The sequence below is a fragment of the Copadichromis virginalis genome, linkage group LG3 (genome assembly GCF_057382275.1).
Source record: "Copadichromis virginalis isolate Kocher_CV1m ecotype Utaka linkage group LG3, C_Virginalis_male_GT1.1, whole genome shotgun sequence".
NCBI classification, from domain to species: Eukaryota; Metazoa; Chordata; class Actinopteri; order Cichliformes; family Cichlidae; genus Copadichromis; species Copadichromis virginalis.
The window spans coordinates 9488210-9499990 of record NC_140620.1 but is presented as its reverse complement, the minus strand read 5'-3'; the positions used below and the strand labels follow the sequence as shown (position 1 = coordinate 9499990).

At 44.4% G+C, this 11781-nt stretch overlaps 1 protein-coding gene across 2 annotated transcripts; it reads left to right on the top strand.

Annotated features, from left to right (window-relative positions):
• Positions 1 to 10472, top strand: LOC146712632 (uncharacterized). Of its 2 annotated transcripts, none has more exons than XM_085452152.1 (7): positions 1 to 247; positions 381 to 728; positions 2472 to 2570; positions 2912 to 3226; positions 6989 to 7315; positions 9332 to 9658; positions 9739 to 10472. In XM_085452152.1, exons 1-7 carry the CDS (start codon positions 211 to 213, stop codon positions 9828 to 9830), a joined length of 1545 nt encoding a protein of 514 aa, XP_085308278.1. In that variant the 5' UTR covers positions 1 to 210; the 3' UTR covers positions 9831 to 10472. The 2 variants fall into 2 exon arrangements, with proteins under 2 accessions (XP_085308278.1, XP_085308277.1); XM_085452151.1 differs by having other exon boundaries at positions 381 to 729; positions 2464 to 2570.
• Positions 10473 to 11781: the final 1309 nt, after the last annotated feature.

Below are 11781 nucleotides of genomic sequence, written 5' to 3'. Positions count from 1 at the left end.
GGCTGAACGTCCTCCTCTTTCCTCAGAAGTGATCTGTGGCCGGCCGGACTTCATTCCACAGATGTGCTTTAACAAAGTGTGAAGCTGAACTCTGAGCTGTGACAGTGAAGCAGTGTGAGAGTGTCAGTAGATGATCAGCAGAGGAAAGTGAAGCTGCTGTGAGCTGATGTCCTGAAGGGCTTTTAAAGAGTCTCTGAGTTTGACAGGAACATGAAGATGTTTGTGGTGTTTGTGATCCTCCTGCACGGTAAGTACACCTTCCTCTCTCTGCTCTCATCATCAGCTTTTCTTTCATCTCTCTCTCTTTAATGTGTTGAAGTGCAGCAGCTTGATCTTTAACTTCAAAGTGACACATGGAGTCTCTGTCTGTGTGTCCTCAGTTTCCCAGCATGCCTCAGATGCTGTGGAGATGTATGAGGGGGACTCGTTTATCCTGCCCTGTGAGTTTGACACTTTTGATCTGACTGACCCCTCCGTGGTGTGGAGTCGCTCCGACCTCAGTCCTCCCACCGTCCACCAGCATCAGCTTCAAGGAGACGAACTGAAAGATCAAAACCAGCTTTACAGTGGCCGAACATCCATGAAGACTGACGCTCTGGAAACTGGAGACCTCAGCCTGACCCTGACCAACCTCCAACTGTCTGACAGCGCCACCTACACCTGCTCCGTCAGAGACAAGAGGACAGGAGGACAAAGGACAGTGACAGATGTACAGTTGGAGGTCAAAGGTAAGCAACAAACACCTGCTGTAGATTCATCTGACATCACTTAGATAAACCTTTATTATTTTAACACTGTCAGAATAAAAGCAGTTGAGTCTTTGACTGAAGTATAGCCCTATTCATTAAATGCATGAATTTCATTCAGTCAGAAGTCAAAGGTCACGTTGTCCATCCATCCATTCATTCAGCGTCCACATCACTGCAGCCGCAGCACCAATCTGTCTGTTGATCTCTTCTTCCATCACTCGTGAACAAGGCCCGAGACACTTAACACTTGGGGCAGGAACTCGTCCCTGACCCGGAGTGGGCTCTCCACACTTTTCTGGCTGAGGACCATGACCTCAGATTTGGAGGTGCTGATCCTCCTCCGCTTCACACTTGGCTGTGTACCGTTTCAGTACAAGCTGGAGGCCATCACCCAATGAAGCCAACAGAACCACATTATCCGCGAAAAGCAGAGATGACATTCTGAGACCACCTAAGTCAAAGCTTTACGCCACTTGGCTACACCTAGAAATTCTGTCCATAAAAATTATGAACAGAATCGGTGACAAAGGGCAGCCCTGGCGGAGCTGCCATCATCCACCGAAAACGAGTCCAACTTATTGCCAGCTATATAGACCAAGCTCCTGTAACGGTTGTATAGGGATCGAATGGCCAGTAGCAATGGTTGGAAGACACCTCCGGTCCCCTTCATAAAAATTCAAAAAAACTTCTTCTTCAGCCTGGTGGCTCCCATCACCTCTGGTGTCCACCATTTGGTTTGGGGGTTACCACGACAACAGGCACCAACCACCTTGAGGCCGCAGCTCAGTGCAGCAGCTTCAGCAATGGAGGTGCTGAAATATGGTCCATTCGGACTCCGAATGCTGTTGAAGTTCTGCTGGAAGTGTGGGTTGTAGGTGTTGCAGACTGGGTCCTCTGCTAGGTGTTCCGAGCGCACCCTCACTATACGTTTGGGCGTGCTGCGTCTGTCCAGTGTCCTGCCCCGTCACCTGATCCAACTCACCACTAGGTGGTGAAAAGTTGACAGCTCAGCCCCTCTCTTTACCTGAGTGTCTAAAACATATGACTGCAGGTCTGCTGATATGATTACTGCAGGCTGCAGGTTCATCAACCTGCAGCCTAGAGCATGGTGTTCGCACTGGCTAAACTGTGGTTTGCACAGAAGTCCAATAAAAGAGCACCACTCTGGTTCAGATCAGGGAGCCCGTTCCTCCCAATCATGCCCCACCAGAAAGGTGACATTCCATGTCCCAATTGTCAGTCTTGGTAGCCGGAGATCAGTCCACCAGGGCCTCTGTTTCTGGCTGCCACATGACACACAATGCAACCAACCCCTACAACGCCTCCTGTTGGTAGTGGCCCGCAGGAGGATGGGCCCATGTCCCCTCTTCAGGCTGGACCTCCATGGGGTCCAGCCGGGCACAGCCTGAGAAGGGGGCATGGGCAGACGCTCGCCCTTGGACACCCTCCCCGGTCCTGGCTCCAAGGTGGGGCCCTGGTAACCCTATCTTAGGCTAGTTTAACTATTGCCTCAATAGTTTCCTCATAAAGGGCTTCTGAATATCTCTTCAACTGGTCCCTAACCCAGGAACTTCCCATGGGAGACCCTGCTAGGGGTCAAACACCCCCGGACAAATAGCCCCTGGGATCCCTGAGACACACAAATCCCTGCACCACGATAAGGCAGCGATTCACGGAGGGTAGCAAGGTGGAGGTCATGTTGTTCCTTGTGTTTCTCCACAGAATGGTTTCCATCCTGGGCCAAAGTTCTCCTGGTTCTCCTGGTTCTTCTTGTGGTTTCTGGAGGTCTTTTATTTTATTTCCGACAGTATTTCATGTCAGGTGAGTGTCTCCTACCACACCACCGATAATGCAGATGGTTAATCAATCACCATGTTCCTGAGGTTTTTAAAGTCAATTACAATACCATCAGCTTTGTCTGGAGGTATTAGGAGAAAATCGGTTCATTCAGACCTGCCTTTAGGAAAAGCCTCTAGTTTAAATAACTGATTGGTGTCATCTTTCATCGTCACTAAATCTATCTATCATCTGCTTGGCAATGACAATTTTACCATGGAATCGAATGCTGAATTAAGTTGAAGCACAGGAATAGGTTTACTGTGAGGAGGCTATGAGAAGATCAATATTAACTATTAACTCATGTTGTACTGCTGTCCTCTCAGTATACAAGGTGGAGGTGGATTCAGGGGTGGAGTCTGTCCAGCTTATCTGCAAAACCACAGTTTGCTTGCCTAAAGATGCTAAAGTGGAGTGGAAGGACACAAACAACAGGAAGGTCCACGTGTATAAGAATGGCTCTGACCAGCTTGAAGAACAGGACAAGAATTATCAAGGCCTAGCAAAGATGAAGAGAACCTTACCTGGAGACCTCAGTCTGACCCTGAAATACCCCACAGAGGAAGACACCTACACCTGCACTGTCTACAGCAGGGATGGAAACATCCTGCTGAAGAAAAAAGTGATGCTCACTGTCAAAGGTCAGTGCTGTAGATCCAGGTCAAAGGTCAAAAGGTCAGACTCATGATGGTGGTTCAGTCTCAGTGGGCTCCATCCAATAATGTTACAGTGTTAGCATGTCTGATGTTTGTGGCTGTTTTGGTTTTTATTTGATTTCCAGCCAAATGTAAAAGCTTCAGCAGATGAACTGTAGGAGCAAAGTTCATGTGTGAGACTTCATCTGAAAGGTAACATCTTCTAGTTTCTGAACATGTGTTTGTTTAGCATGTGGCTGAAACACAGGCTAAGCTAAGTCAGCTCCAATCTCAGTAACAACCTTCTTTGGTCCTCATCTATAATCAGTCATATCTGAGTCACAATAACTAGAAGATGATTTCTAGCAGAAGTGTGAACATCTCCACATCCTTTCTCCATGTTATCATCCAAAGCTGTGTGAAGTTTCAGAGCTCTGCAGCTAACAGAGACTTTCAGTTTGCTGCTCTCTTCCTCTGACAGCTCCATTCTTAGGGAGCGTTAGTTCTCTGTTTCACTTTATTCCACTTATTCAGTCTGATGTTCTCTGATCTGTTTCTCTTGTTTAGTGTCTTAAAGGCTGCCAGTGCCTCTCTTTGCTGTAACCAACCTTTCTCTTTATTTCTGAGCTTTTTAAGGACTTTAACTGATGCATCAACCTTTGAAAATGGAAAAAAATCAGTCAGATTCTTGGCTGCATCACAGTGTCACATGTAGTTCTCCACATCAGCTGGATTATATCTATAGCAGCAAACAGCAGCTGATGCACAAATCTTTGTCTGTGTTAATAAAGTTGGATCAGTTCAAACAGTTTGTTGCTCTGCATTTGAAAAGCAGCAGTTTGAATCCCCCTGTAGATACTGACAGGTAACCGCTTCACACCCCACATAGCATGGAGGTCTGGTATAAAGTCAGCACTGCTGGCTGACTTCTGGCACGATAAGACGTATGTTATCCAGATCTGGCATGCTATATCTGGCTTGATTGTGGTTTGGTTTATGTGGCCCAGGCCCATAGAAAACAGGGTGTCCCTGGATTCGGAATCAAGCTGGCACTTCTGATGGACTGGTGTCATGGCAGGGTGTATGTCAACCAGACGTGGGCCAGGTCTGGCAATAATGGCTCTATTTATGTTCCTATTTTCCTATTTTAGTCAGAAGATGCAAATGCCATGTTGCAATACTATACTGCTATGGTAGCCAACATTTCAAATGAAGGTTTGACAGGTTTGTGAGTGTACACTTTATCCAAAACCTAGTGACGGTTCACTCATGTTTACCACTGGGAGGCTGTCGCTCAGGAGGTAGAGCAAATCACGTACTGATCGGAAGGTTAGTGGTTCGTTCCGTGGCTCCTCTAGTCTGCATGCCAAGAGTGTAAATGTGTATGAATGTAGTTAGGAAGCACTCAGTTTAGAGAAAGAGTGTGGTTGGGTTATTGTGGCATGTTGTACAAAGAACTTTGAGTAATCCGAGAGACTAGAAAAGTGGTATATAAGAGTCAGTCATTCACTGTCTGAAAGGAGTTTTGTCATGTTACTTTTGCATTTTCAGTCACATGTTGTTATTACATGGCTTGATTAAAGGACACATTAGGCTGACATCTGGCAAACCAGATCTGGGCCACCAAAAGGCCGTCATTCTTTGCGATATGTGGGCCATGTGCACCTTGTGTGGGCCAGATCTGGGCTATCCCAATTTTGCGATGTGGGGCAGAGCTCATGCCTTTGAATCCAGCTGTGACTGTTGATTTTCTATTGAATGGACTTTTTCAAATCCAGCTGTAGGCCTGTGTTTGTGAGCTCATTAACAGCTGTTTGTTTAGAGAGACGTGGTCCTCACAGGACAGCCACTACAAACATATGATTTTATAGAATATGATGCATTACTGCAGATTCAGCACAATAGAAAGGATTTGAAATGAGCTCAGCCTTAAACATGTGCAGCAGTAATATTGATCCACAGACAATGATGGGAACATTTTTCTGCACAATAAGTACTTTGACTTTTCATACTTTATGTACAATTTGCCAGTACTGCAGTTTTGTGTGTAGTGTAGTGTAGTTATACATGCTTCCCTTAGGCAGTATCATTAGAAGACATAGCATACATTTTCACTGCTATGCTGATGACACCCAGCTCTATCTGTCCATGAAGCCAGATAACACACACCAATTAGTTAAAGTGCAGGAATGTCTTAAAGACATAAAGACCTGGATGGCCGCTAACTTTCTGCTTCTTAATTCAGATAAAACTGAGGTTATTGTACTCGGCCCTGAAAATCTTAGAAATATGGTATCTAACCAGATTCTTACTCTGGATGGCATTACCTTGGCCTCCAGTAACGCTGTGAGGAACCTTGGAGTCATTTTTGACCAGGACATGTCCTTCAACGCACATATTAAACAAATATGTAAGACTGCGTTCTTCCATTTGCGCAACATCTCTAAAGTTAGAAATATCCTGTCTCGGAGTGACGCTGAAAAACTAGTTCATGCATTTATTACTTCCAGGCTGGACGACTGTAATTCATTATTATCAGGATGTCCAAAAAACTCACTGAAAAGCCTTCAGCTGATCCAAAATGCTGCAGCAAGAGTCCTGACAGGGACTAGAAAGAGAGAGCATATTTCTCCTGTTTTGGCTTCCCTTCATTGGCTTCCTGTTAAATCCAGAATTGAATTCAAAATCCTGCTCCTCACATACAAGGTCTTAAATAATCAGGCTCATCTTATCTTAATGACCTTGTAGTACCATATCACCCTATTAGAGCACTTCGCTCTCGCTCTGCAGGCCTACTTGTTGTTCCTAGAGTATTTAAAAGTAGAATGGGAGGGAGAGCCTTCAGTTTTCAGGCCCCTCTTCTGTGGAACCAGCTTCCAGTTTGGATTCGAGAGACAGACACTATCTCTACTTTTAAGATTAGGCTTCAAACTTTCCTTTTTGCTAAAGCATATAGTTAGGGCTGGACCAGGTGACCCTGGATCCTCCCTTAGTTATGCTGCAATAGACGTAGGCTGACGGGGATTCCCATGATGCATTGAGTTTTTCCTTTCCAGTCACCTTTCTCACTCACTATGTATTAACAGACCTCTCTGCATTGAATCATATCTGTTATTAACCTCTGTCTCTCTTCCACAGCATGTCTTTATCCTGTCTTCCTTCTCTCACCCCAACCGGTCGCAACAGATGGCCCCGCCCCTCCCTGAGCCTGGTTCCGCCGGAGGTTTCTTCCTGTTAAAAGGGAGTTTTTCCTTCCCACTGTCGCCAAAGTGCTTGCTCATAGGGGGTCATATGATTGTTGGGTTTTTCTCTGTATCTATGAAGCGCCGTGAGGCGACTTTTGTTGTGATTTGGCGCTATATAAATAAAATTGAATTGAATTGAATTGAATTGATAGTGAGGTGTTTTCATGGTGTTTTCTTGGTGCTTTTACTAAAGGAAGGCTTCTATCAAATTCTTCCAAATGTTGTCAAACTGAGCTGTGTGATGAAGTGAGTGTGACAGAAACACTCAGACTGTGTTTCTCTGCTTCATCAAGTCAAATCTGGTCCTCAGAGACTGAATAAAGTCCTGTCCCACTAACAGCAGCTCCAACAGTCTGTTCACTGCTTTCTTCCTGTCAGTCTTCATCTTTCTGCTGCGTCTCCTCTTCACACTGACCACTTTCTATCTAACAGTGAGCTCCCAGTGAAGCAGCAGCATTCAGCCTGTTAGAGTCAACACAAATGTCTCCATCCAAGCTCATGTTGTGCTTTGTTGTCCTCTCAGTCCCCCAGGTGGAGGTGGATTCAGGGGTGGAGTCTGTCCAGCTGCCCTTCAACACCACACTTCACCTGCCTGAAGACGCTAAAGTGGAGTGGAAGATCAGTTCATACACAAAGGTCCACGTGTATGAGAACGACCCTGACCAGCATGAAGAACAGCACCAGGTTTACAGAGACCGAACGAAGATGAATGAAGACCTGCTGAAAACTGGAGACCTCAGTCTGACCCTGAAACACCCCACAGAGAGGGACAACTACACCTACACCTGCACCGTCTACAGCAGGGAGGGAAACGTCCTGCTGAAGAGAAAGGTGGAGCTGAAAGTCAGAGGTCAGTGCTGTAGATACAGGGCAAAGATCCGAGGTCATGTGGGCATTTATTCTCTAAAAGCTTTTAGTTTCAGCCTATTTTCAGTTCATTCAAATAAAATTAATTCTCTGATTTCCTTTTTATCTAAAATCCAAAAATGTCAGTCTATTCATAAAACTGGGTTTAAATGAATAGACTTAGAAAACTGTTAAAATGGAGTTGAAATGATCAATCGTTTTGTTAGTTTAGTCCAAATCAATGTAAATGTATAAATATCAATAGTTTTAAAGCTGCTGAGATCATTCAAACACTTTGATCCTGTCATTTGGATGTTGTCACATGTCAGGGTGGAGCAGCCATAAATATCAGGCTTTTATTGTGAAAATGCTGAGTGTGATGATCCAGAGGAGCCCATGGGGTGTTTGTGGCTGGATGAAGAGTTCGCCTTGTAATCGGAAGGTTGCCGGTTCGAGCCCCGGCTTGGACAGTCCCGGTCGTTGTGTCCTTGGGCAAGACACTTCACCCGATGCCTACTGGTGGTGGTCAGAGGGCCAGTGTCCGGCAGCCTCGCCTCTGTCAGTGCGCCCCAGGGTGGCTGTGGCTACAATGTAGCTGCCATCACCAGTGTGTGAATGTGTGTGTGAATTGGTGGATGACTTAATGTGTGTAAAGCACTTTGGGGTCCTTAAGGACTAGTAAAGTGCTATACAAATAAAGGCCATTTACCATTTAGACATGTGCACTGTGGTCACGCCAGCATTGAATCCATCCAAGTTACATGGTTTATTAAAATAATCAAATTACAGCATTTACATTTATGTTAGATAACTTTTAATTAAGTGCTTTAGCCCAACTTTTACATGACCTGTGTAGCATGTTAACACTATTGGAAGTAAAAATAACTTGAACTCCAATTTTGAAAGCACAAATTTCTTTTTCTTCTTTTTATAAACCTCTGCCTCACACAACAAGACTATTGACTACACTACACTTTAACTACACAAGATTTACACTAAACGCCACAAATCTCTCACACCTCAAAACACCGCTGTCACTCCTAAAACTTCCCCCTTCCTAATCAGCTAAATGCCACGTTGCCATATCATTGTTTGATTGGTCGACGTGGTACATTTTTCCACCGATAGAAAGGGTGAGGTTTTTTTGGTTTTGTTTTTGCTCACAGGCGGAGTGCTTTAGAGTGCTTTCCATATAAAACACAGTTTTTAACGTTTCTTCCCACAGTGAATAAACAACAATATTATTCAGGAAAAACAAACAAACATTGCATATATTTTTATCATAACTCTGCTTTTACGTGGCCTATCAACACAATTTAAAGACACTTTTTCCGTCAGTTGTTCCGTCTGTCCTGCTCACATCTCCAATGGTTGTACACGTTGTCATTAACGTGGCTTCACTCCACATCAGCCGCTTTGCTCGCTAAAACATCTGAGTCGCATTGTTGCTGCAGTTTACCTGCAACTGCTGTGAAGAAAAAGTCTCCATGTGTTTGTGTTTGGTCCTAATCTGCTGCCTGTCTGTTTGACATGCTGGATTTCCAGCTGATCGATGACAGATTAGAAACTGATCAGTCTATTGATCACACAATATTCCATCAATAGAATTGATTTGACTTTGATTTGTGTAACAAAGTGATTTCCACGTCTCCTTCATGATGTGACAGTGTCAGAGCTGAATGCACTTGTAGAGTATCATGTTTTTATGGCTCACATTTAAAGTGTTGCAGCTCTAATGTACAGCTGTCATATTAGAAATAGAAGCAGCTCTGATTTTAGTGCTCAAAGAAATCTATGAAGTGATGAATTCACACATGAACAGTGTTCTGCAGCGTTCCTCTCGGCCTTATTTGCAGCTCCACTCTTGTTTTTGCTAATTATTTCTCTCCATGAGCTGTTTCTCTGCCTGAAGGAGGCGCCACTCCATCGCTTCATTTAGTGCAGAACAAGAGTCACATGATGCTGCTCTGAACACCAATCACACTTTGTACAGCTCATGTTGTGTTTGTTGTCCTCTCAGTGTGTCAGGTGGAGGTGGAGGAGGGGGCGGAGTCTGTCCAGCTGCCCTTCAAAACCACACAAAACCTGCCTGGAGATGCTAAAGTGGAGTGGTGGGAGGTGAGTTCATACCACAAGCTTCTCGTGTATGAGAACGGCTCTGACCAGCCTGAAGAACAGCACCAGGATTACAGAGACCGAACGGCAATAAATGAAGACCTGCTGAAAACTGGAGACCTCAGTCTGACCCTGAAACAGCCCACAGAGAGAGACAGTGGAGAATACAGATGTGGCGTCTACAGGAAGAACATCTGGATCAGAGGGAAAACTGTGCAGCTTAAAGTCAAAGGTTTGTGTGTGTGTGTGTGTGTGTGTGTGTGTGTGTGTGTGTGTGTGTGTGTCTCTGACTGTGTTGTGTCTCCTCTGCAGGGAGAGTTCAGGTCCAGGATCAAACAGGGGACATCAGGAACAGAAGCAGCTCCATTGATCCGACTCCTCTGATGGCTGATCAATCAGTTTGATCTGTGTGTTCTTTGATTATTGATCAGTGATGTCAGAGTGGAGTCAGTGTGATGTTGTTGTTGTGTGTTTGAGACTTTTAGTGTCCATGAAGGTCTCTGCTGCCGTAGATCCTCTGAACTGTGACAGAGGTCTCACTCTGGAGGAAACTCTCAGCACTTTCCATCAGCTCCTCCATCATGGAGGACGTTCCCTCACTGTAACAGGTGGAGGAGAGAGGAGAGGAAGCACAGGTGGATCCTCTGAGGAAGAGGAGCGTCCTACAAACCACATGATCACATGACCAGAGGGGCGTGGCCTACAGTGGTAGTATTAAGGAACAGTCCACATGTTCCACTTTGACGGCTCATCTCCAACAAAGCAGACCTGTGATCACTTTGACTCAGGATGATGGATTGTTTGGATTTGTCTTTGCTTCTCTGGACATTTTTGTGTGTCTTTATATGTTGGACTGAGTCATCTGACCTGCCAAGGGACTAAACATGGGCTGTATCCCAATTCAGGGGCTGCAGCCTTGGAGGAACCGTGTCGTTTTGTATGTGCCTCTGAATTTTGTATTGTCTGAGCAAGGTTTTGGTTCCTGTTTTGTTTGTTCTTCATTATTAATGCACTATGACCCAAACTCTTTTATGGCAGGTATTTTAATTTCTAATAAAACTAATAAAACCACTGACACTCACTAATAATACACATAATAAACGTATCAACTCACACCAGTCTGAACGCTATCGAAAAAAGGTTTGTTTTCAAAAGCAACTTAAAAACAGGAAATGAAGATGCCTGTCTAATATTTAAAGGCAGCGTTTGGGGGCCATAATTGAAAAGGCTCATTCGCCTCTATGTTTTAGCCTAGATTTTGGGACAACCAACAGCTGGTCAGCTGATCCGAGGGTCCATGATGGAATATAAAGCTGAAGTAACTCGGAAAGGTATGATATTTAGGTACATTTGCACATAAATAAGTAACATAATATTCAGTACTTACTTTTAAAAGTTTACTCTTTAGCTGTCCCGCTTCAGCCGTTTTTCACTGTTTTTTTCAAAACAAATTGTCTACAACCACCGCCACGCTCTGAATTCTGGAATAGGTTGGGCTACGAAGAATACACTCACCCATCCTTCAAATTCGGGCAAATGACGGACGGATTTTTGGCTAAAATTAAGATGTTACCAATATTAGGTATGTGTTAAAATGTTTGCAATAATAAATAATTTTAACATAATGTATACAAAAACAAAAATAAAAAAGATTGTTATGGATCAGGGGCCCGTTCTTCGTACCTCGCTAAGTAGGTTAGCCGGATTAGATTGTTGACGATTTCGCGTGATCCTGGATCAGTCGGTTCCCCGAAGCTCATCCGGGACTTGCTGTCATAGCAACAGAGCCGTAAGCGTAAACCTGCTCGGGAGCAGGTTTACTTTATGTAAACAGGATTAGATCGCGGCCACGCAGGTATGTCCGCTACATTTATATGAAAGCAACAGCGATATTTTTCCACTGTTTCACCATAAATAAATATTATCAATGTAACTAAAGATAATGCAGCACTTGATCCTTTTATTGATGTCACACAGATACATACAGGTCATTTCCTAAAAAAGGGAAATGTACTATTAACATTCTATTACATGTATGTGATTATTACAGATGTAATTCATATTTCAGAGTAGTAATTGTAAATTACTTCGTGTAATCAAGATGAGAGACCACGGCTATAAAAGCGAAGGTGGATTTGGGAAGCCTGTCGCAGCCATGTCCTGTCCGTATACGCGACCAACCCATTGCGGAAGGTGCAAGATTGATAAGGAGAGTCCTCAGAATTCAGCGTATATTGCGGGACAGACAGGATCCTTTAGCTCAGCGCGACAGTGTGCTCATAGAGAGATATCGATTATCCCGTGAGGATATTATTCACTTAACCAACTTGTTGACGAGGGGGTGCAGGACCACCA

Excerpts from the sequence above, each read along its gene's own strand:
- LOC146712632 (XM_085452151.1), top strand. The coding sequence starts at position 211 with ATGAAGATGTTTGTGGTGTTTGTGATCCTCCTGCACG. Across the intron at positions 248-380 it reads GTTTGTGATCCTCCTGCACG|TTTCCCAGCATGCCTCAGAT; the intron begins GTAAGTACACCT and ends GTGTGTCCTCAG. Across the intron at positions 2,571-2,911 it reads CCGACAGTATTTCATGTCAG|TATACAAGGTGGAGGTGGAT; the intron begins GTGAGTGTCTCC and ends CTGTCCTCTCAG.